General features: G+C 37.5%; 1 protein-coding gene across 6 annotated transcripts in view; it reads left to right on the top strand.

Annotated features, from left to right (window-relative positions):
• Positions 1-26,394, top strand: part of map4l (microtubule associated protein 4 like) — an 85,628-nt gene that overhangs the window by 20,567 nt on the left and 38,667 nt on the right. For 4 of the 6 annotated variants that reach the window (XM_023964766.2, XM_023964768.2, XM_023964769.2 and 1 more), the window contains exons 3-6: positions 6,718-6,801; positions 7,488-7,565; positions 8,821-9,060; positions 14,917-16,146. In XM_023964766.2, the coding sequence (XP_023820534.1) occupies positions 6,718-6,801; positions 7,488-7,565; positions 8,821-9,060; positions 14,917-16,146 (1,632 nt within the window). The remainder of the gene's footprint in view (positions 1-6,717; positions 6,802-7,487; positions 7,566-8,820; positions 9,061-14,916; positions 16,147-26,394) is intronic. The other 2 variants (XM_078934117.1, XM_023964767.1) reach the window with 2 other exon arrangements.

Genomic DNA, 26,394 nt, shown 5'->3' on the forward strand with positions numbered 1-26,394 from the left:
GCATGTTTTACCACTTTGTTTATGAGCCTACTCACAGCACACCATTTGTTCTGTGCCAGGGCCTAGTTAACCCCAAAGTACAGATTGTTTGGTTGCTCAGGTGGCATTCTTGTGCACAAAATAACTGGTTTGGACGTCACCATTGCATGGACCCAAGACTATTATGGTTGTGTTGTGAGCGTAAAACATGACAGAGAACATCCTGCTTTGATCACCGATCCTAACGTTCAGACAAAACCTGAGAAGATGAGACAGTTCAGACTGTTATTTAGTTTTCAAACATAACGACAAAGATTTTTATTGGGTCTGTGGATGAATGTGGATGTCTACAGGAAATGTAGGCATCCAAGACATTCCAGAAGTTGCTTGACAAACCAAAATCTGACAGATGATGCCCAAAATCCCCAACACGAGGACATCTCACACATTTAATTTGTCGATCAAACAATGTGGCAACAAATTTAAACACCATAAAAACGGCATCATGGTGATGTAGACAAGCAGTAACTTGTAAAAACATGGCAACCACTGTATCTGTGTATGTATAAGCAGACACAGATACAATATGATTTATTGGGGTGGAGCCTGGAAGGCGAGCCATCACCTGGAAGGTGAGCCATCACCTAACCAAAGTAACCATAGTCAGGTTTTTTCAATAAATAACTGCTAGTTTCCGTATTACACTAGCTAGAAAGTCTTCCGTCACTCCAATGTAAAGCATATAGAACAATAAACATTTAGTTTCTACATTTTCCTTTATGTTTGTAGTTAGATTTAACACCTGTAACAACTATACTCTGGATCAGTTTGTGGAAACTTCATCATTGATATCGTTTGATATCAATGAGGAGGTGTTCTTTTGATAGAAAGGTGATCTTTGAATCTTTAGCTCCAGAACACTTGCTGTGTTCCAACAACTCTTATTCTGGTTTATCTCACCTGTTTGATCATTTTGTGAAAGCTCAGGGTTTAGTAAAACAAATCCAGCCAAGGTTGCAACAACCATTAAGCTAAAAAAAACACTTCATATCATTCTAAAACAAACCCTCACATTTTTGTTCATGTGTAAAAGCAGTAGCTCTTAAGTGTGACAGAAGCTGCTGGGAAACAGATGATAAAACAGCAGTTTATGATAAAGCAGTGCAGAGAAAATCATTTAGGCCAACAGGCAGAGAGAATGTTTTTGTGATCTATTTGCTTAGTTAAACCCTTTCACAAACCTCCTGTGACCTTGCTTTAACATTGCTGCTCTGTGTGCTGCAGTGAAGCTTACTGTGTGGAGCAGTGCATCAGGAGTGAAGTTTCAGCAGTCTGTTTGTGTTACTGTCAGTTTGAGGATAGAGCTGTGCTGGCTGAAGGATGATGACACAGTCCTGCTTGTGTGTGTGTGAGCGCGTGTGCGTACGCCTTTGTGTGTTTGTGTGTGAGGGTGATGATGGTAGAGAAGACCTCTCTGCTATGGCAAGTCATACTTTAGTGTGTCTGTGGAATTTCTCTTACAGTAGAGGTGCTTTTGAGGCCTTCCCACATGTAAACACACACCCTTTACTTGTCACTGTCAGTAGAAAATATTATCATGGGGGGGCTGTAGTGCTGAGGTAGACATCTGCTTAGAAGATTTCAGTTTTGTTTTCAGCTTTGCCAGCTTTTGTGCCATTTGAGGAAGACACCAACCTCACATTGTTACTGGTGGGCTGGCAAGCACATTGGGGAATGATGAAGCTAGAAAAAATGTTAGATTTTTATTATTTGGATTCCTAAAGGTATGCTCATGTTTGCTTACTTTTTGCATATAGTAAAATCAAATAAAGCTAAATGTTTAGGGCTTTTTGTGACTCCAAAAGAGAGATGAATCTAATTTAATTTATCATTTACCTTATATTTTAATTTTAGCATTTTCCCGCTACATCCTGTGTTTATCAAGTGTTGCATTATTTGGCTAGTTTTTACATTTTTCTAGCTCGGCTAATTTACCACTTAACTTTAACATAACTCTGTTATTGACTTTTCTACAATTTGTTTGACCAACTAAGCATTTAGCTGTTGGATTAGCATTGTGCCACGTTATTTAGCTGGTCCACATTTCTACAGTTATTCAAAACTTATATAGCATTTAATTTTTATCATAATATTCTTAAGCTAATTCCAGCTTACACATGCCTCTACATTTTGATGGACTTATTTAGCATGTAGCTGTTTTTATAATATATATTGTGTCATTATTTTGCTGTTCCACTTTTCTACAGTTTTTTCAAAACTAATTTGGTGTTTAGCTTCTATATTATTATTTTATAGCAACTTAGCATTTAGGTGGCATTCAATGCTGATTTGTAAGGATTGCATTGATTTTTTCTAAGGTTCTATCAATTTGTAGGTAGATGTGATGTTTGTAATCAGAGTCGGGGAAATAAGCCTTTGCTTCACCCGACACCTTTTTCTGTTAATTTTGTTCAATGTTTATGTTGACATTGTTCAGTGTCAACATTTATGTTGATGCTTTAAGTTTGTGTGTTTAACATAACCAAAATAAATGTCTCTCTCTCTCACACAAGTTTTTACTCAGCAAAATGTACCATAAAACATGATGTATTTGAAGTTCCTTGATGCAGGCTACCAGTTTTTGGTTATCTCTGCTTTATTTTATGGAGCTCAGAGCTTTTTTAATGCATTATTTAAACAGGAGTAGTCAGGATCCAGGAAAAATTTGGGGCAGGCGGCAGGCAAACAGTCCAAATGTAACACTCAGTAAGGAAAGCAAAGTGGCACAAACAACACTTTGCACTAAGTGAGGCTCAGTCCAGTGGTCAAGTAAGCTGTGGTTGATGAATGAATGAGAGGCAGGTGTGCAGCATCCAGGAAGTGTGCGCCGGGATTGCTGGGCGATGTAGTGTGATTAGAACTCTTGGGATGGTTCCCACTGGTGACCAGAGGGGGAAACAGAGCTCTTACTTCTGACAATGTAAATGTGGGTTTCGGGTGTCTGCGTTCAAACCTCTTATGTTCACGCTTAGCCACACAAGTTTCAACAACTGTTTTTGGGCTCTATATACAAAATGCGTGGACACTGAACGGACATTGAAAGTTAAACCAAGCTTTGGACTTGGATTTGGTAGTGACATATGGATGACGTCGCTTTTAATTCACCAAAGTGCCAACCGTTTAAAAATTAACCATGAAGAAGAAATTAATAATTGCGGTTTATTACCGCAATTATTAATTGCTGTGAAAGAAAAAGCCTGGAGAAAGATTCACAAGATTTCCACCGCTTTGACATTTCTCTCCAAGCTTCTCCCTACTGTGGGTGGCGGACATGATCTAGTATCTGGTAGCGACAGTCCAGTGTGAACACCATATGCCAAAAGCGCTGTCCCTTACATGCGTACATGCTCAGTGTGTCTGTAGCTTAATGGTTTAACCCATACCTACAGTTGTTTTTCAGATTTCATAGTGAGTGAAGCTTTAATTCCAGTGGATACCGGTTTGTAAAATACTAAAGACACAATCAGAATGGATTTCAGAAGCCCTTAAGTTTAACTGGGAAGAAATAAAAGGACTGTTTTACATAATATCAGCCAGTGAACTCAATAAATCCTTAAGGATGATGTAATCACAACTGTGGGAAACCCATCAGACTATATGTTCCCAAAACTTTGCAAGGAGGGGTGGTTTTTTGCTAAAAGAATATTTAGACATTTTTCCTGCAGCATTGAGCTTGGTGGGGCTTCCAGTCCAGTGATGCAGAAATAACCTTATATTAATGTAAAAAAAAAAAAAAGACTTTCTGGCTGATGCTGGCTGCTGCCCGCAGGACTGTCTAGGTTCTGGTCTTGTCTGCACAACCATGGCCTGTGTGTGAGACTATGTCTGGGTGGAAATGTCTGAGAGGCAGAGAGACAGAGGTTAGATGTTGGAAATGTTAGATGCTTGTTAATAAAATGGCTTGCAGTTCTTAAATCCTGACTACTTGATCCAGTTGGATATGGTTGTGTCTCAGTGAGCTCCAAAGCCTCACGACTAATAACACACAATAGTAAGGGAGTGTCATTTGAATATTTTCCACAAGTTTGGTTGGCCAATGTCCTAAAATAATAAAACAAAAATAATGTGGCTGTCTTGAGGTGTGCAATTTAGCTTATATGATTCATGACGTAAAATCTGGTGTGCACTTAAATTACCAGGACAATTGTTCAGCTTTGATTCTGGAACTTGTTTTTTAAGGACTTTTATTCACAATTTGTGCCTTGTTATGTCCAAGGATATGCTTTGTTTAATGTTAGTTTAAAAAAAAATCTAAAAATGATATATAATTCTACATTTATGTGCTTTCACACATTTGAATGTCTGAGAAAAAAAGCTGCTTTTGGCTAAGCATGAAAGGGCCAATAAACATTAAAATGTATCTTCTTGGAAAAAAATTTAAATGACACAAATTTGTAAAACATAATTTGCAGGGTAAATTGTTATCTGCTGGTCCTTTGTGTTTTTGCTGTGGGATGTTTTATTTTACCAAAATCTTGGGAATCTAATGCAGTTGCATGTTTTTTTTTTCCATTTACTTAAATATGCATTAGTGTGTGCAAAGCAGAAGGACAGAGTCACTTTAACCTTGAACAGTACCTAACCCTCTTACATAATACAGACACAGAGAAAGCAAGACAGAAAGTTGTGAAGTAAAAAGCATGAAAGCACCAGGGGAATATGAAAAACACAGAAGGAGAGACAGGCTGGCTGAAGAGTGATCAACACAGGAGAAGCAGACAGAAAAAAAGGTCGTGTTCAGTCGAGGGATGACTCTGCAGTTTGCAGATTTGCTTCTTGTGTTTGTGTGCACCATTTGCCTAATACAAAAAATAAAAAGAATCATCTAGCTGTGACCAGCTCATTCTCACAAAGTCTAAATTCAAATTATAATTATTCATGGTGTATTATTTGATTGATCAAAAATATTGAACTTCTATCTCTAAGAATTTAATTAATACATAGCTGGGGTTTTTTTTGAGATTAAAGATTTCTCTTTAACACAGAATCCAATCTTGCAGTTTGTGGGTTTAACTGCAAGATCACAAAAGGTTTATTGCTTTTCAGCTGGCATTTTGAGCTCTGATTTTTCAGGACCATGGACAGATACACATTTTCAAACGCTTGCTTTGAAGCCTCTGTGTACATTTTAAAAATGACTATTGAAGTGAGATATTACATCTCCTCACTGTTTCTATTGACACTTCAGAGAGAAGCTTCTGACTGTAAGCCATGGGATTTACCTGCAAAATGAGTCTCCTGTAGATTGCATCTCAAAGCCAAATTTACAGCACTTACAATTTAAACCAATGAGCTTATAGTCATGTACGTATGCTGTAGCAGACATGCTAGGAGTCCCTACAGAATGAATGAGGATTATTAAAAGTGTCTTACATACAAGATAAAGGCTGTATTGCAAGTCTTCCCTCCTCTTACCTGCAATTCACCTGGTTGGCTAATGTCTTGGCTAAAATTCCCATAGTTAATAAGTGGGTGGGCAGTTTAAGTTTTATAACAAGGTTCAACTAACACAATTAGCCCTGACATAAAGTAGGAGCTTGCTTGCTCGGGAAAATGGAGATTCTAAAACCGCTTATTAAATTCATAACACATTTTCTTTAAATTGCTTCTGCTCATTTTTATTCTTTAATCAAGAGAAAGTAAACAGTAGTTTGGTAAAATATTTAGGAAAATAGTTCTGTAATAATTGTTTTGGTTTCTTTTACTGTATACCATTTTTATTTTCAAAATACATGTTTTAATATTTGATTTATGCTTATAAAAAGTCTATTGCAGCTAAGCCAACAGGCACTAAACGTCATTCCATTGCAAAAAATTCTTGGAGGTACAAAAACATCTATTTAAAAGCATTTCCCATGACCTCACTTTTTATTTAATCCTAAATTTTGAATTTAACAAGTTGGTCAAATGTTTTTGTTCAACTCCAAACAAACCTGATGGCTGGGTGTAGTAAAACCGCGAAAAGGTGTGTCATCGTTCAGTGCCTTCTATTATTATAAAATTATTTATTATAAATGGATTATTGCAGCTCTTAAATGACCCCCCCACACAGACACACACAGACACACTCTTAGCCCAATGTTATTTGATTACTTGTAGCATGTGTTTGCTGTGCGCATGTTTGTGTGAAGCAGTTTAGAATCATCTTGGTACGTGTGCCTCCACGGGTGGCCCACATGTCCCGATCCTCCGAGACACAGACAAGCCAGTGTTGCTAAGGAAACCACGCATGCTCTTAACCTTCTTTTTGAAGTAACTATAGTGACAGCCCCTCCAGTGATGCGTTCTGTCTGCTTTCCTCACTGTCAGAAGACGTAGCGCTCATATTTACAGTGCCAAGAGGACGGTTTGGGGAAGTAGTGCCTGCAGACAGCTGACAGGGCAGAATGACAGACTCGTCTGCAGTTTTCTACCCGATTTACTAAGTAGAGAATTTACAAAAAGGCTTCATACGTCATGTGTGTGCACATTACAGAAGTATTGTCAGTGTTCCATGTCTGCACAAGTTTATAAAGCAAGAAAATCCTTAAAAACAAGCAACTATCTTTATGTGTCAGCTGATTTAGCTTTGACTGATGCTGATGTATGCAAACGCTGCTCAGAAACGTGTCTGTTTATAGATAAAAAATGCATCTTATATGGCCAAGTGAAGTGAAAAAGGCACTTGAACCTTTTTAGGTCCTGGAATGATGTCATCCATGATGTCTTCTGGTCGCCAGGACCCACCAGGACAGCCGGCCTTCAGCTCTGACTACCTGTCAGGTGAGTGTTTATCGCTCCAAGAATTTATTTTATTTTCTTTTTACATTTTTTTAAAGCACTTTTATAAATTATATCTCCACCACAGGAGTTGGCATGGTGATTACCTCTAAAATTACAGAAGTCAGTAAAAATTATTTTGGTCAAAGGCTGTTCAAATGAAAAGAAAACATCAGCACAAAACAATGAAAAACATAAAAGAGAACACATCAATTGTTTTTCTTGAAGATTTAGTCATTGCTTTGGCAGTTTAAAGCGATTTAGTCACAAAGATCCGATAGTAGTTCCCATCTGGAAGACAAGCCAGAGAAGGAAGGATTTACAATTGTGTTGCAATGTCAGATTTGCCACAATAATTGATTATTATTTATATTTTGGGCAAATGGAGCTTTGTGTGAGCTTAACTTGCCAAGTCATTGGTTTAAACCTGAAAAAACCTAAAATATTAAAAACAAATTAATATTAATTAGTGGATCTAAGGGTCCCATAACCTTAAAATGTGTCATTTCAAATGACCTATTATCTGTGGACATCTTGTAGATTTTAGTTGCTTGCATCCTTTGTGTTTATTAAGGTTATTATGGTTTTCAAACTGCCTGTCAGCTCTTTCCTGGATTCACCAGTGCCAGTCATCAAGCTTCCGGCTGTTCTTCTGTCTGTTTCTGCTTGCCTCTTTGTCTGTCTGTCAGGTCCTATGATGGGTGGGATGACAGGTCAGTGGAACCTGAACAAGTCAAAGGACAGCAGCGTACCAGACTCATTTCTAGGTCTATTCTATTTTCACTTTAATACATAATTTTAATCAGCAAAGTGTGCTAGATTATCATACATGTACATCAAATATGTGCATGTTTGGTTTAATTTTTAATCCTCAGATTTTGTAGTTAAAAGTAGGATTTTTACTGCTGAAAATACAGAACTTTTTTACTTTTTTCTACACCTCTGTGCTACTGTAGTCTCATGTATGTGGGATATTAATTTTGGTTCTAAAATGATTATGATTAGGGACGTCCAACATCAGAGCACATGATCAGAAATCAGGCCCGATCACTGAGTTTCAAACTTTATTGAAATTGAATGTTGCATCCTGATCTGATGATCTTTTGTTCTCATTACCATGATCTGCAGTATATCTTTCTAGTTTAATATTACAAATAAACATTATTCTAGACGTCTGCAAATCATGAACATATCCTGACATTTTATTGCCGTAAAACGCAGCAGAAGATGGTTCTAGTTTGAGCAGGAGGCGCACAAAAAACTGTTAAGTAAAGTTAGCGAGATATTCATAGACTCAAAAACTCTTTTAATAAATGTTTAAGACTACCTACCGGTACAAGTGTCTTAATTGGTTTGTCTTAACACAAACAACTGATAAAGCATTTTGAAAGAAAAAAGATCTATTTTTTTTCTTTTTCGTTTTAATGAGAATTAAACAGTGGGATGGCTGCCAAGGGACCGTCTACAAAGTGTGATCTCTGGGAAAAATTGTCCACAAATTTGTTGTTTAATATTTCTTAAAATACTAAAGCGTCAGTTATCAAATGTTCTAACGTAACTACTTATCACCTATTTATACTAGTTGATAGTAAACTATTTTTTCATGATGGTTGCACTTCTTTTCTTGATTGTTCCAGCGTCTCCACAGAAGTGCTCTATTTTGGTGTTATATGATCGAAAAGAGTATTCAAATAAAAATATTGGACTTTTTTTAAGTAAACATGTTCATTTTTTTTTTTATATTTTCTAAAAATATTCGATCGCGACTTAAAATAACCTGATCAGGACATCCCTACTTATGATTGAACATATTTGTCAGACTGAAGTTCAGTTTGTTAAGCTGTTCTTTTCAGACTTTTTCTTCTTTTTCCTCTTATCCTGTGACTGTTTGACAAATATTTTGTAATTCTTTACATGTAAAAGACTAAAAGTGTATATTACTCTCTCAAATAAAACAAACCCAATTGCAAATGCTTAATTTTTGTTGATGATAAACTCAAACTTGTCTATTCTAACCTCCAGGCCTCTCTCAATCTGGAATAGGCGGAACCATGGGCGCTGGTCTGCCGCCATTCCAGACCAGTATGAGCGCCGCTCTCGGCCAGACTGGGATGAGTCCGGCTATGGATACACAGAAGAGTTCAGGCCTGTTTGGTGGGGAAAACCTAACCCCCCGGAACATCAGTGGGACAAGTCCGTTGAAAGGCAGTGACATGTTTTCCCCCGCTGGCTTGGGAATCCACCCCATGGATCAATCTGCAGGTATCACAAAGTACTGAGGGTGGAGAAACTGGTGGAGGGGAAAGGAGTCAGTTAGACAAAGTGTTGAGCCAGAACCCTGGCCTCAAATGGGAACATCTTATAATTTTAGGAATACAATCTTATTTCCAAGGAAAAGGCACAGAATAACCACAAATGAGAAATTTCAAGCAGCAGAGGGCAGTTACATGTGGCTTCGTGCACACTGCCTTCTATTAAACCACCAACAAAGTGGATCAACTGGCCACTATTGTGCTACTGCACCTGCAAAGGGCAGTCTTATGGTTTTTGCCTCTGAGACAATATCTCCCTCAAGCATAGTTTAGTGTTTTATGAGGCATTGCAAAGTCATTTTCCCATTAATATGTAATGCTTATGATGATCAATCAATGCTTTAAATTTGGGACTACATAGCAAAAAATGCTAAAAAAATGTAGCAACAGTGTGGAAACTTTCAGTTGTGCAGCTTGGGTTTCAAAAAAACCTAAGGCACAACGACCTTCACAGGTAGCTGCCGGCAAAAAATGGGCAGACTTGTTCAGGGCATGCAGACGGCCCAGACGAAATATCAAGCGTGTTGACCGCCTGTAGAGCCAAAATGTTCATGAATATTTTTTCCTAAGGGTATTATGCGAGCGACAGGTTGTAGCAGACATTTATACAAGACGTAAGGGTGAAGTAGGTGCGGCGCAGGCGCTTTATACAGATTTTCACTTCAAACACTTGTATCTAGCTATAGCTGACTGTCCTTTGGTCAAATGTTGTCACAGACTTCATACCAAAGAGCCTGTTGACATCTTGTTTTATTCAATCATAGTTTTACTTTCAGTTTTATTTATTGAGCATCTTTTGAAAAAGCCCCAGCTGCCCCAAGTACGCCTGCAGTCCTCCAACTAATCAAAGAGGTTATTACTTGAAATCAGGAGAAGAAACATTAGTGAGTCACTTCATAAATTATGAGTTTTTAATAACTCTTCTATATGTAATCTCTCTGATTCAGCTGGTTTTTGCTCTCTGCTGCTTTTAAACTGACTGATTCCACTGAATTTTGAGAGAGAAAAAGCTCTTCTGGAGCTTGAGGGATTCCGACTTTCATGACAGATTTGCCGAGCACCCTAAACCCCCTGCACTCATTGTGCAGATCCCAGAAGGACCTGCCGTAAACCCACAATATAAACCTGTTTTGCAAGTGAAAAAATAAAAAGGTCATTCTGTTTTTGTACTCGTTTTCTCCTTTTCTGTGTTTTCTTTTTGCTTTGGCAGTTTAAAGCGATTTCAAACGTTAATGTATTTCCTGGCAGTCAGCCATAGTCCAGATTAAGAGCTGCTCCTGTTAAATACCTCGTTACATCAAAAATGCATGATGAGATTCCCTCTGCTGTTTATAGCTGCAAAGGCTTCAGGACCTAGAGAGAAAATAGCAACTTCAATCAGTTTAAAAATTCAGGGGGGATTTGAGTCTTTCTCTATCAATATGCAATGACGTAAGACAGAAGCACGGTAGAGACAGAAATGAGGAGATTGGTATTTTATAACAGGGAAAGACCAAATAAGCAATAGAGGATTTGGGATTAAACTTTTTTTTACATATTTTTTTTTTTTAGTCTTCATTCATTTTTCTGTCAAATGTTTATGCAAATATGAGAACATGACATAAGAAGAACAGACATGGAAAGAGATCCATTCAAGGGAATCTAAATGTTTTCCTTTTTTAAGCTTGTCTGTGTCTTTTTATGCAGTTATTCATCACATTGTGTCCTGAGTATGTCCTGTCAAAGTGGCTACATGTACATCTCCTGCCATGACTGGATAGATGCATCCATTTGTTTTGCTCATGCATGCTTTGCCCTGAATGATACAAGCACAGTTTTTCACTGTGTTGATCTTTTGTGTGTGCCTTCTAACTTCAGCAGTGGCTCTCCTTGGAATGAATGAAAGAATGAAACCAAACCATGAACGTCTGTTAACTTTAATTTTATCTGGCCTTACTTCTCTTTGACCGTAACTGGATGAAATACTTATTTAGACTTCTACCTGATAATCGAGTGAACAGTCTGTGCCAATCAGATCCTCTCCACAATTTGCAAAATGAATTTAAAATTGTATTCGAAAAACAAACATTGACACACGGATGTTGGAAAAAGGAATCAAAATGTTAGAATTTAGTAACACCACGCACATAAGCTACCTGTTGCTGCTAAATGTTAGAGTAAACAGAATCTAACATTCTTGTCTCTACTTGATCTGTAGTGGAAACCAGATTGATATTCCGCATGCGCAAATCTTATGTCACTTTCTCGTTGCTAAAGATTGCAACAGTTAAGCAATTTTAATTACCGATTAGCTCCCTGTAGCATTTTCTGACAGTTCTGCTACGTTTGCAGTCAAATTAGCTGATAATAATGTGTCTGAGTTAACCGAGTAAATAAAGTATTGGTAAACGGTGGTATCCTTGTACACTGGGAAGTAAACTGCAATTAAATGAAACAAAAACAAAATAAAGAAAAAGACAAAATTTGCACTTGGGCTTGGCAACTTTTTTCCCCATTTTTGTTAATATAAAAAAAAAGAAATTCCATTATTGTAAACATTTAAGCGGTACCTATTATAGTCAAGAGAACCTGGCTGCAGACTACTATTTACAAACCTGGAGTCCTTGAGCGGAACCAGAGGTCCCCCCCATATTACCAAAAAAAAAATATATGTTTTTTTGACTGGCGACCCTAATAGTTAGTTCCTGTTTTAAGCTTTTACAAAACACAACTTCGAACGATTGTGCGTTAGGATTATGGTTGGATTTAGCTGTATAATTTCCGCTTCTGACTGATGATGTTAGGAACCCCATCTGGTCTGCTGGAAGGTGCCTCTCATTATTATTTACATCTCAAGAGATCCTCTAACCTGTAAGTGTCAGAAATAAGATAAGATAAGATAAGATATTCCTTTATTAGTCCCACGATGGGGAAATTTCCTTATTACGGCAGCAGTACAGGAACAGAGAGCAGTATATAAAATATAAACACCTATATACACAATATACACACATACATTCCAAAATTTTGCACAGGATGATCATGTGATCGGTTATTGCACAGGGTAGATAAGACAGAGCCGATGATGTTTGACGTGGTTCACTGGGAGCAGCTAAGGTTGTAAAGTCTGATGGAAGAAGGTAGAAATGACCTGCGGTGTCGCTCCTTCAGACACTTAGGATGTCTCAGTCTGACGCTGAAGGAGCTGCACATCTACTGCATTCTGAATTCTGCACATCTATTTCCACTTGAAATATTTCAAGTGGAAGTATATGCTTCTCATACATGCGGGACAGCGATCAGGCAGCTAGTACGATCAGGTAGGGACAATGCTAACGGTCATTTTCTCAACAGCATGTAGCAATACTAGTTAAAATAACATTCTAACGCTCTAAAAAGGTTTCCTTTCAAAACTGTTTGTGCTTGACCTCTTCAGTGTAAGTTTGCTGAGAGTTTTTGTAGAATAAAGTGATCTCAGAAGCGGGACTATGCTCTTTGCTTTTTTTAAGTTTAATAAAAAACAAGAAGTAATACAGTGGCAGATTGTCTCTAAAGGTGAAATCCAGTTAAGGTCAGCAGAAAATGCGAGGTCTGTATGAACACCTATATAGATCACCTGAGAAATGTTTATGATTTATAAAGGGTTGTCAGTTGCAAATTCCTCCCAAAAGTTTGAATCAAATTAAACTTCAATGCTCTTCAAACCACTTTAAAAACAAGAGAGAAAAAGATGTTTGTCTTAGATTTGTAAAATTGAAAAACAAGTAAAAAAAATAACAGGGTGTATTTACTTTTCCCCTCTGCTTCTGCATTTATTGCTTAGTTTTTATAAAAATAACACCTTGTCACATTTTTGTTTTGTTTTATCCAAGGTGATGTTTGTCTAACTTATTAAATGAAATAGATGTTCTGTAGTTTAAAAACGATTGAAACGTCTAGTCGTGTGGTTAGCTGTTATTTTGCTGTTAATTGTGGCTGTTTTAAACCTTGTGCCATCTTGTGGGGTCCAGATGACCCCACTCCCAACATTAACGTGCCTTGTTGGGAGTGGGGTCATCTGGACCCCACAAGATGGCACAAGGGTTAAGGGCTGCAATAATTGCTGTGGTCCTACATTTTAGCCTATGTGTTATATTGACTGGTATTTGAACGCAGCATCGGAAGTTATGATGGAGGTTTGGAATGAAGGAGTAATCGGTGGCTTCATATAAAAATGTCACAAAAGACGCAAACACATTACTGGTAGGGCTTGACTTTTACATTTTATCACAGTCTTAAGAAAGCAAAAGCAAGAAAATGTGTCTTTTTTTGTATTGCGAAGAAAAGAAATCTTATTAAGGAAGTGTTTCAATTATTTTCTCAAAAAAGGATTTTATTCTGATTTACGACAGTAGATTAGGCCCATCATAAAAAGAAAAAATAAATAAATACATTTACGGTAATGTAATACAAATATGAGAAAAGGGCGTAACTTTACAAGAATAAACTTTGCAAGGAAAAAGCTATGTTTTGTTTTTTAAGTTAATAGGTTGCATGTTTTATATCTATGTTGTGTAGGACTTCATGTAACAGAGCGCCGCAAAGCAACCAGTCTTTTTGGAATAGAAAGGTTTTATTTTCACCAGCCAGAGTTTCTGAAATCCGTTTGCATCCATCCTTTTTCCACTGAATAAACATCTCTAATTTTATAGCCTCCTCTCCATTGGTCAAAACCACCACAAAAAAAAAGGTTTTGGAGTTTTTTTAAATTAACCAAACAACCAGGAAAAGAAAAAAAAACCTATCAATTTAAATGGTTCCATCTGATTTTTCAAAATGGCTGCCAAGCATCTTAACAAAGATTTACCCAATTATGACGTGATGAGGAAGTAGGTAAGCAGAACAGAAATAAATGGTAAAACAGGGAACTGCCACTTTTTTATACTTCATTCACATTACGTGCAGGCATTTGTTTTCTTTATGGTAGGAATCTATGTGCCATAATGCATTTGGACCTCTGCAATTTTACTGTTGAAAGCATAAACGTCTTGCCTGCATGAAATTCAGTCCTTGTGGGCCAAGAATCTTTTCTGAAGAGGCCCATCATCCTGCAAATTATTTTCTATGTCCTTATACTTATAACAAAACATTCCGAAATCCCTAAAAGGCTTATTAGTATTTTCCTTTTTTTATGACCAAGTAACCACTTGCAATGCACTTTACGTCTCTCATACTCAAACAGCTTTTTTTTCTTACTAAACAGACTATTGTTTCATAAATATATGACTTCAATCTAGATTATTTTCTATTTATAATCTAAGAAATTATATATTTTTTTCTCGTAAAATATTGACTTTTACTTTTTTTCTCGTAAAATTATGAATTTTTCCTCCTGATTTTACAACTTTATTAAAGTTTTTGACTGTGTTTGAATTTTTTCTTGTAAAATGTATTAATTTTTTTCATAATTTTATGACTTTATTCTTCTGAATCTATCTATATATATAATTTTTTTATGGTGACCCTAATACTCTGTTGTACTCATATTTATAGTCGTAACTATTTAAATATTAATGACTTAAGTCAATGGCTTTGTTTTTACTGCTTCTGTTTATAGCACATAAAATAATCCAAGTATCTGATGAAATGAACGTTTTCTACATGAAATACAGACCAGTCTGAAATGAGCTCAGATCTACATCAGATGTGCCTGACAGCAGCTAGTAAAACTGAGCGTGAACTAGCAAACACATTTAGAATAACCACAATCTGGTGGCTGTTAAGCTTGTGTTTCTTTAACACAGAATGTGATTGGTTCCTCCTCTTATAAAACCCTCCCCCTCGGCAGCTCCTGCCCACTCTCCACGCGGCTCAATGGACGACAGCAGTCCTTCGTCCTCCAACTCGGAACCAATCAGCCCCGAGAGACTTGGGCCAGGGGGCGAGGCTGGTAAACAGCGGCGCCGGAAGAAGAAGAGGAAGGACCGCAACGTCATCTACAACTTCTTTGATAACCAGGAAAATGGCGTCAGCCAGTCAGACCGCCAGGGGATGCAGGATAAGGGAGGAAAGGAGGTGGAGGAGGATGGAGATGAGGAGGAGAACTGGGAGTGGGAGTTTAGAGAGAGCGGTGGAGGGGGCAGGGTAAAAAGCAGGAAGACCAAGAGTCGGGCGAGGCTTCCAGAGGAGTGGGGTGCGCCGCAACAGCCTGTCTCTCCTACACCAGCTCCAAAGTGGGCTGCTGACGCTGGTCCTACTGACCCTAGAGCTCCAAACCCCTCTGGCCCTCAACAAATCCCCACAGGTTTCACCAACTGCTCCCATGCCAGCCCTCTAACAGATTCATCATCACGTTCCTATGAACCCATGTGTGTAGATGACTACTCTTTGTCTGGTAAAGGTGTGCAAACAGCAAAAGATGAGAACGCTTCAGCAAAGAGCAAAGAACCCAACCTAGTGACTGCTGCTGCCAAACCCGAGGATGCAAACAGCAGTCTAGCTCTGATGACAGGGGACAATCTAAGCCCGGTCTCCCAGACCTTCTCTTTCCTCGATGCAGTTCTCCAGACTCCTCCGGGCTCCACCCCTGACTCTCAGACCACCACCCCCATCAGCAACACCCCTTCCATGGTCACAGCCTCCCTAACGAGGTCTGCTCTGGCAGAAACCACCACCCCTGCTTTTCAGTCTAACCCTTCAAAGAGCACTCCAAACATTCCTGCTCCTGCCACTCTATCCACCAGCGCATCACCATTACTTCCAACTGTTGTCGGATCGGCCCTGAATGTCGATGCCAAGCCTTTTGTTCCCTCTACCATGCTCATGGCCTCCACAGTTGCCCCTGCAGCCTTCTCAGCTCCCACCACCAACTCATCCAACCCTTTTAGTTCCACCCTCTCATCCCGCCCTGCGAATGAACCGACCTCCTCATCACCATTAGCCACTTCCCCTAAAGGTGCAGCCACGTCACTCAGCCCAGCCACCCGCTCTCCCTCTACCACGCAAGCCACCCCTTCCTCTCTCCCTGCACACTCAAAGCACCAGGAGTCTTCGTCGCCACAGCTCCCCCCGCTGGAAGGTTGGTGAACTACAGGAAAGATAATGAAAAACACGGGGCCGATTTAAAACGTAATTGTCGGTTAGAATAATAGGAAGTAGTACTGTCTGTCTTCATGTATGCATGGCTCTACTTATGGATTAAGCATCAGACTTGCTTGGTGCCTGATCCCCTTTTCTCTTTGTGTGAGAACCATGGCCCGACATGGAATTCTGAACAGCTAATATCAATTATATAAACTATAAAAAGGCAAGAGAAAAACATTTGTGTACAGAATTATCACTTGACGCTACTGACACAGATGTACTTAGAAGATGGGCCCTCCATTAACAACAGGGTGAAATGTTAAGTTGTCTGATTTGATTCCCCACTTCCTGCCTCTGTGTATCAGTTCCCAATCATCATAACAACTGTATTCCCATACCTGCTGCTTCCGACATCTATGTCTATGCTTGTTCCACTGTCTGCCGTTTCATGTGATTATCAGCTCTCTGCAAAAAGTCCCACTATCTTCTTTTGTTTTGTCTGTAGAGGCATTTTTTTATTAGCTGGATTCCTGCATGGCAAAGGCAGTTTGCTATGGCATTTTAAAGCTTTATGAAATCACCTGATATACTTTCTGTACAGGAAATGTAAAACAGTCCTAAGCTGCATTTTAGAGCCAAACAACAGTTTTTTCTGACAATCAAGGATCCTAATCTAAACTGTCACTTGATCTAAATGTTTAAATTTGATTAAAGTTCAAGTGTATTTTCATATATCTGTGTCCTAACAAGACACAAACAAAGAAAATGTCAACTTTCTGTGTTTTATTTAGCTTTTTGGTAAATTTTATTGGTGACCTACAATTTCTTTCTTGTAAATTTAACTAGTTTATAATTACTTAAAAGGGTTTATAGAGTTGGAGCTTAGATATAATTTGCACAAGTAATTTTTAAATCAAAAATAATTTTTGGAGAAGTGCTTTTGTTTTGTGCAAAGATCTGTTTGTGAATGACATCTGCTAAAGCTGGTCAATGGCTAAAGAACATTTTAAAGGCTTTATTAAAGGAACTTACTTTAAGTCAAATTAGCAGAAGAAGCTGAAATCAGCTCAAGAAATTGAAAATAATAATAAATAGAAATTGCTGACAAGAACAAAAAGCATTAAAACTGTTGGGGAAAAGAAGATGATGTGCAAAATTAGAATTATGGTTACCAGTATAACATTAGAAATGTTAATTCACCTTAATACTGAAGAACCAACAGGGCAAATTTGGCCCCTTTTTTAAAAATGTAATCTATTCTTTTTTTTTTATGTTCTTTTTTCCTTTTTTTTGGCTGCTGTTAATTGCTGCTTCCCAAAATGAAAAAAACAATCAAAAACCAAATTTGTTTAATTCGCTTTAAAAGCCCTGAAGAAAACAGTTCTTGGGTTGTCCAGGGTTAAATTCTTAAAATGAATGCTACAAATACAGAAATATTTTATTCATTTAAAAAATGAAATAATGACTACTAAAAAAGCCACAAAAAAGGAAAAAAGTAAAAAAAATGTTTTGAAGAAAAAAAACTGTAAATCAAAGACTTATTAGGGTGAACAGATGACCTAGATCACCTGAAGTGTGAGACTCTTCTGAATTGTTGAAAGTTTAATGATGTCATTAGTCAAAATTATTCCGACACTATTAGCTCATATAAAAAGAGCACATTTCTAGAACTTTGAAAGCTTTCTTCGTCAATTTTATGAGCTTAAGAGACCCAAGTGCTCATCTAAAAAACAAGTTGAATGGTTAAAAAAGCTGAAGCACGCTGAAGATTTTATACAGAGAATCTCAAGTGTTTGGCAGCTTCACGCTGTTAGCTTTCAGCAGGATCTTCTACGCTCTGCACAAGTACTACACACATGAAGTAATGCATATAGGAGACACAGTCTGACTGAACATTTGTAAAAAGCAGCCTTTAGTCTAACTTCATGATTTGAGGATCTTTCTTTTTGACAGACATTTGGAGACTGAAGGTCTGACATGTATTTTGTATTTTTTGTTTTGATCAGATAATAGTAAAGAAACTGAGCAGCATTTCTTTTTCTTCTCTTTTCCCTTTGCTGCTTGCTTCCAACAACATGATCTCACGGAACAGGTAGGAGACATTTTTAATTTTCTATTATTAATGGGGGGGGGGGGGGGGGTTGATGGTTGTCTTTTTTTCCTGACACAGTTTTTTGAAATGCGTCAGTTTGGATACATTTCACTGACATTTAAGGAGGAATTTAGTTATTGAAACCATTTTGGGAAGTGGGTCTGTTATCAGGCACATGTTCTGCCATCAACATTATATTATCCCGGCATCTCGGCTGTCAGCCTTTGGTGGTTGCAGTGAGAATATGGATTTGGTAGAAATAAAGTTTTTCTTTCTTCTCTCAATAATGAGAATGAGGTGTCAGATTGATTGTTTTTTTTATTAGTAATTCAGGATGAATCAAATTTAGATACAAGTTTTTTCAATGTTTTTAATAGATTTAGGTCTACTTGCATTCAAAGTCCCACTCTGAACATCTTTTAAACCATTTTCAAAGCACTTCCAGTGGTCTTTTAAATATGATTATGTCGTTTTTAGGCAAAGTAAAAAAACCTGTCGTTTTCTAGGAAATAGTTTCTGCAGAGCGGCAGGAGTTGTACGTCACATGTGAGATCATCAAGTGGGCTGCACAGTGGCGTAGTGGTTAGCTCTCTTGCCTCGGAGCAAGAAGGTCCCGGTTTGAGTCCCGGCCGGGGGACCTGAAACAGAACCACCAATGGGGGACTTTTCTTTAGTGGCAACAAACTGCTGACCTGTCCAGGGTGAACACAAGTGGCCGGGTTAGGCTCCGGCCGCCCCGTTTAGAAAATGGATAGAGTGAGATCTTTTTCAAATGGCATTTTTTCATCTGCTCACAAAGATTTGAGTAAAGTAATACTCAGAAATGCAATTTTAAGCTTAATTTTCTTTACATATGACCTCCATCATCAGAAAAAATGCCACAAGACCATGTAAAAACACCATAAAATATTTTCATTTGAGTAGGTCTTCAAAGACCACCTTTAGTTTTAGTTTCACAATGTGCTCTTTGATTTTTAAAGATAACTTTATGAGGGCCTGTCAGCTTTACTATATCTTTAAAAAAACTTGAATTAAGTAGTTGTAAGTGAAGCTACTTTTGCCGTTTTTGCCAACCTGTCTGTCACATATTTTCCACTTTCTTATCTAATGCAACCAACCCATCTTCTAGTGTCATCTTACAGTTTTCCATTAGATTTCATTCTGTAGACTATATCTGTATATGTATATTTTTTTTATTTTTTACCATGTGTTTGTGTTTATCAAGCCCAAAAATCTGAATCTGAAGGTGATTCATGAGAAAGTGATGGTTGATCTGCATGAAGTGTGGGAACGTTGGTGTTTTTGGAAATCCGTGACGTTTGCCACTCTGATGTCTCTATTTATAAACCTGCGTGCCTTTCTTTTATCTCACATACAATATTTATGGCAGGGACTGTTTCAACCTTACGTAAGGCAAACTTGCCATCGCTTTAAAAAAAAAAATGATTACAGGGTGCATGTTTCCTTTGAAACGAAGGAAAAAGTGCTGTCACAGGACACATCACCCATGCGTGTGTTAAACTCTGGATCTGCTTTCACACGTCTCAGTGAACCGGAAAACTTTAGGGGCTGAACATTGAAATAACACTTGGTGGTTGGCTGTGGTTGGCTGTGTAGCAGACAGATAATATAGATGAACTGTCTCTAAAAGCCCAAAAGAAGGTTGAGTCTTGCTTGTTGGCTCCATCTGGTGTGTATTGTAAGAACTGCAGCTTACTGTTATTTGCAAGATTCCAACATTTAGTAAAAACTAAATATTAGTGGACAAAACAACAGTCTTGTGAGAAGAATATAGTATTCAAATTAAACATCAAAAGAATAAATATTCTGGAAAGAGCTGATGCTCTTATTTGATGTTTTTGATACAAAAATATAAAAAGTTGTTTATAACTAGAAGCCACATCACATTAATGAGTTTTTATAGTCTTTTTTTCTATAATTCCTCAAGCTTAGTGATAAATGTTGTTATAAAAGCCAATTTTTAGGTTTCACATCACATGAACTTTCCATTCTCAAGTGAATCAAAAGTGAATTTTCCAAATGGTTATTACTTAGGATGCAACGATTCCATTTCCCCACAAAATGGTTAAACATCAATTTTCAGATTTTGTTTCAGTTCGGTATGTGATTTTGTGAGATACAAAACAACAGAAAAGTAAAAATTCAGAAAAATCTATTTTTATTCGCTAATGAGCAAATAACAATGAAGAAAAAAAACGTATAATTGGCCTGGTGTAATGTAATAAAACATAAAAAAAATAAATCCTTCAATTTAGTACAATGTGTTTGACACTTTCAAAATAAACATACTGCTATCCAGTAGAGATGCAACAATTCACTTTCTCCACAATTCAGTTTAATGGTGTAACATACAGTTTGGTTTTTAAACAAGAATTTTGACATCCTCAAAAGCTACTTAGATAAAACAACAAAAAAACAAACTCAAAGAGAAAAAAATCATTTAAAATTGAGGAGTTTGACACAAAATCTGCTTTTGTTTTGGCTGCATCAAAACAATGTAATCTTAGACGTTGTCAGCTTTAACCAGAGACCTGAGAAATGTACAAACAGCTTTTTATTGTTCATAAACTGTTAGAATAGTATTGATGACAAAATGTATCCTGAAACACATTTTCCAATTTTAGTGAAGCTGTATTTAGTTTGTAAAGTTTTAGTAACCCCCTCCAGAAAAGTCCAATCCACGTGCGTCCTTTCTGCTGAAATGTTCACATTTATAACAATTTATTAGGATATAAAGTTTGTGTGAGTGTCCCAGTCACTATGTTTAGTCAGATGAGTCACCAAGCATATTTTCCTTTTATCACCAACTCTAAAGTACAAGCTATAAACCTCTGTCCAAAGAGGATTTTGGGGTCAAACACTGTATTAGACGGAAGGGAAAAAAAAGTATTTTATCTTATAAAATAAAGAAATACAAAAAATAAACATAATCACCTGAATAGAGTGTAAACAAAACAGACAAATGTATAATACAAGAAAGGAAAAAGCATAAATTATGAGAATGTATGCTGTTAATGCAAAAGAAAATTCTGTTTTTATTACCATATTAATTTTGCTATAAACCATTAATTCTACGTGTTAAGCTTCCACAATATTGAGTGTAAGTACGTCTTTGCAAAAATACAACTTTTTTTTCTATGTTAGAAGTTGCATTTTGCTGTACAAAAGATTTAATATATGTTCCAAAGTCATTAGAATGACTCTGTTGTTCTATCTATGTAGAGTAAACCTGCAAGCTCATTGGCTGATTTTATTGTTATCTGTTTTCCTGATCTCCTGCTCACTGCTGCTCACCTTGTAGCTTATTTAGAAAAAAATGCTGACATGCTACATTACTCTTTACATCAAATAAATAATGTATCTGCTGAAGCTATATCTTTTCCCCAATGTAGAATCAAAAAGACTTCAGACACCAAGGATCTTTAACTACATTTTCTGGAAAAAGTCTCTGAAAATAAAGTTAAGCTTTGGTCACATCAGGAGAAAATACATTTTCTCTCATCTTTTATCAACTCATATTTCAGTCATTAAATCTTGCCTGAAGGGGTTCCCCAACCAAACATGACCATAGAGACACAAGATGAAAGACATTTCAACAGGGACTTTTGAGGGTCTTTTTTTTTTTTTTTTTTTCCCTTTTTTCCTTCAAAACAACATTATCGCCTCCCTCCACCCCTTGCATCACATATCTTAAGCCAGTCTACGGCAGAAGTTTTCTCTCCTTATCTTCCACACAGCAGATATTTCCTCTCTTTTTCTTTTCCCTCTCCCTCCATTTGCCCTTTCTTTCTCCTCCATCCACGTCACTCCTGCCTATCCCAGACTCCCCATGCAGCTGCAGCCCTACAATAATCACTGCATCAATGATTTGGGTTTGGATTGGAGGGAGGGGGTCCGACGTTGTTGGTGGTGCTGAAGTGGGAGGGCGTTGTCAGGGAGACAGGAGAGGCGGTTGCCGTAGAAACAAAGAGACTCTGCGAGTTAGGGCTGGAGGAATGGAGACGGGGTGGACTGGGTGTGACAAGCAGAGAGCTGGAAGGCTAAAAATAGAAATGCTCTGACAAGATCCTCCCCCTCTTTTTTCCCCCCTTCCCACACCACCACCACCATCCTCGCCCACTACCTCAATCCCGCCCAACACCATGGGCAACCCGCTGTTGTGTCTTCTGTGTCTGTTTCCTTCATTTCCAGCTGATGCTGTACACTCCATGACCTTCAAGCAGAGGACTTCAGATCTTTTTCCAAGTCATAAACAACTCCATTCCTGCTCATCTGTTTGCTGCCTGTAGCTATGTGGATAAATGGTCTATTTTCCTCTGCTCTGCATTCCCAGCTGTTTTTGACCCAATTTGCAGAGAAAGAGCTGCATTTACCTCCACATTGTGAAAAATATTACATTGTACTATTCGCATTGAAGTTAAAAGAAATATTTCTTTCCAGTCCATCTTAAAATTATGATTTAACCAAGTTATAAGAAAGAGTCATGAAGAGTCATGCATTGATAATCCTGCTGGAGAAGAAGGGATGAGGTCAGAAGGAACTGCCTTTTATCTTTATAGATCTTGAGAAAGTCTATTACAGAGAACAGAGAGAGGGGCTGTGGGTTGGTTGAGGAAGTCTGGTGTGGCAGAGAAGTTTGTTGGAATTGGGCAGGACATGTATGAGAGCCGTAAGACAGTGATGACATGTGCTGAAACTGATGGAGAAGTTCAGGCTGCTTCTTGTTTGCAGTGGTGATGAACAGACGGACAGATGAGGTTATACAGGAATTTGGTCATGATGTTTGCAGATGACATTGTAATTTGTAGTGAACATCTGGTGGAGGTGGAAATTTGCTCTGACCAGCTGCAGTAAGACAGAATTTCTGTGTGTGTATATGAGAGGAAGTGTGAGGTTACAGGGAGCAGAGGTGGAGAAGGTGGAGGTCTTTAAGGGCTTAGGATCAGTCCAGATCAACATAGAGAGTGGGGGGGAAGTGAAAACGTGTGCAAACAGCTGGAGGAGGAAGGTTTCAGGTTTGTGACAAAGACCAAGGGTGTTTGCAAGAATGAGAGGAAAGGTGTAGAAGAAAGTAGTAAAAACAGGCATGTTGATGGTTTAAAGACAGCAGCTCTGAGAAAGAGATAGGAGGCAGAGATGAAGATGTTGAGGGAGATGATCAGGCAGGATTAGGGATAAATACATCAGATGGAAATGTTAGATGTTTTGGAGATAAATGCAGGAAAACAGATTGAGATGATTTGGACTTTTTAAAAGGAAGGACAGTGATTATGTTAAAAGGGTGTTGAGGTGGGAGCTACCAGGAAAAAAGTCCTAGAAGATGGTTCATGGAAGTACTCAAGCTGGAAATGGAGGTGATTGATGAGAAAGAGGATGATGCAGGGGATAGATGGAGTTAGATAGGGGCAGAGGATTTGCTTTGTGGACCTTTAAAAGATGCAATGTCTTAAAAATATAGACAACAAAAAGGAATTTCCTGTTGTTGATGAAGATTCTCATTCACCTAGGTGATGACATCTTGAAATTTCATCATGGACTTCTTGTCTTTGTTTTTGAAATGTTTCCCACTCTTCAGTCTGATTGAGCTACTTGGATAAGAGGCAAAAACTTTCAAAATAAGAGGACAATAATTCCAGATGCCATGATGAAACTTCGAGACAATCTATCAAAAAGTATTTTCATGCTTCATTTTAAAAGATATACGTGCAATTAGGTTCCAAAAATGTTAATTTTTTTAAAATATAAAACATTTCTTGGCAACTGTACTGTTTGAAAAAAACACTATTGTAATTGTTTTGATTCACTTTTGACTGCAGCCCTGTGAAAGATTTTCTGTGGGATGAACCACAGCTGTGTTTGGATTGTGGGTCAGTGAATGTTTGATCCATGAGTTTGATGTGCTGACTCCTGACTTTTCCTAAAAAAAATTTAAATGTTGTATTTGCAAAGAGCAAAAAGGAACATCCAGCTGGTCATTTGTTAGACGAAGTTAATGCATGAAATTGTCTGTAAAGGGCAAACAGGTGGAGGAAAATACTACTGCTCCACAATAGGTTGGGACAAATAAGAGAAATTAAATATAGATGTTTTTTTTTATGTATTGAGAGTTTTGACGTAATAATTGGCTGATAAAGCAGTAGGACTAGTACCCAAGCAAAATTTTATGTCTTGATTTTTTTGTTTAAAATAGTTTACAGTTGCAACTGTTAACAGTACATATACAGATGTCGTTTAAGCATTGGAGAAAATTGTATTTCTTCATTTTTACAAAGTAGGAAAAAATAGAATTAAAAAAGCATGAATTTTACTCCATTAACCTAAACCTTAGATAAATTACTTGATTTTTGTTCAGACTTTATTATAAATAAAGAATTATTTATTATGTATGAAAATGTGCTTTATAACATTTTTTTAAAGGATTAATTTTTCAAAAGTGAGTTTAGAAGAACTTGTGTTTGTTAAGAAAACGCATCTTTAAATGTTCAAACTCCAGAAAATATTGGATCCTTATCTGACTGCTATGATCCTATACCAGCAGAATCATCAGCTTATTGGATTCAAGGACTTATCAGATAGATTTGAATTCATGTAGAAGCTAGTTAATAGAAAATGGACTAGCCTTCTTATCTGTACAAAGTTTGGCGCAGCTTTTGTTGTTTTTTTGTTTATTCAAAGTTTTTCAGTCAGAGTTTTTGAAAACGTATTAACAGCCTTGTGCCTTTCCCTCTGGTTCACTGTTCCCCTGTGGTTACATTAGACAAATTGTCTGTGAAGGATTATGTAATAATATTCATTCATTATCCTTTAAACTCAATGAGCTACTGATCCTTTTTTTGTCAAAAACACCAAAAGGATTTTGGTGGGAGTCACTGTTGGCAAGTAAAGCAAAGTTGTTTCCCTCACTTCCGGTTCTAAGTTTTTCAAGGGATGATGTTTTGGGGGATCATCTGCACAGCTTTGCTGTTGCATTTTGGGTTGCATTGAGTATTGACCAACAATAAATCTGCTCAAGTAACCTTTGCAGCTTTTTTCATCAGGTAAATAATGTCAAATCGGAATATTTGCCTTGGCATAAAGATAGTTGAGACAGATTTCAGCAAGCTTGTAAAGCAGGTTTAGAGAATGGCAAGCTACTAATGGCACTTCATTGAAATATAATGGAAATTGAACCATCATTTATTTTATCAAAAGTAGACATGTCCCAGAGAGCTCACAAATGTCTGCCTCGTGTATGTAAGATATTCATGAGTGAGTGGTCACCACTCCACCAGATAGTCAGGCTTACTCACTGAATGATCATTTGTACTTGTAATCGTGATAAAGGAGTTTCTTTGCTGAACCGTTTGCATTCATGAGCTGCTGCTTTTTAATGCAGACATAATTCCTAAAAGACCCACTGATGAGGGCCACAAGCTCCTTGCTGTGCTCCATTCAGTCTAGATTTGTGTACGTCTGCATTTATGTTTTCCAAGCTGCCACCTGCCTCAAACATGTACTAATATTGCTCATCTTTTTTTATGCACTGGTAATGTTAGGTTGGGGATGTGAAAGGCTGTAAACTAGCGGTACAGCATGTAAACAGAGATCTCTCAGCAACAGGGAAGGGAAGGTGGGTACGTGGTCACTCCTCACTAACGGTCTGGCCCACAACTCAGAGGTGAATTTCTAATGAATCACTGCTGCTTTGCCGAAACTCTAGGAAAGGATCTTTGGCTAATCATAATAAAAGGCAACTGGGAACACTGTTACAATAGCTCAAAAAATTATTGGAGTGGGTCTTTAAATACTGCTTATTCTTTTTGCATGTTGTTTTACATTTTTTTTTATGTATGTATTAACAGTTCCTCCTATTGTGTTTGGTATAACAAAATTGTGCATCCAACACTTGAAAATATGGCATTGATTAGCCTAGATGATCAGTTTTTTCTATTTTAATCAGTCCCAGTTTAGTCTTCTAAGTCCCCTACCTAGCATACAGTTGTCTATGTATTTTATTCAGTTATATTTTTGGCTGTTGTAAGTCATGAAAAATATTGATGTATTTACAGCCACTCTATTAGGTTCAGTTAAAACAGATCAGAATTAGTCTTCCATGTCAGTAAATACACTGATATGAACTCTGATCCAGAT

The sequence above is a fragment of the Oryzias latipes genome, chromosome 17 (genome assembly GCF_053564925.1).
Source record: "Oryzias latipes strain Hd-rR chromosome 17, Olatipes_Hd-rR_3.1".
Taxonomy (NCBI): Eukaryota; Metazoa; Chordata; class Actinopteri; order Beloniformes; family Adrianichthyidae; genus Oryzias; species Oryzias latipes.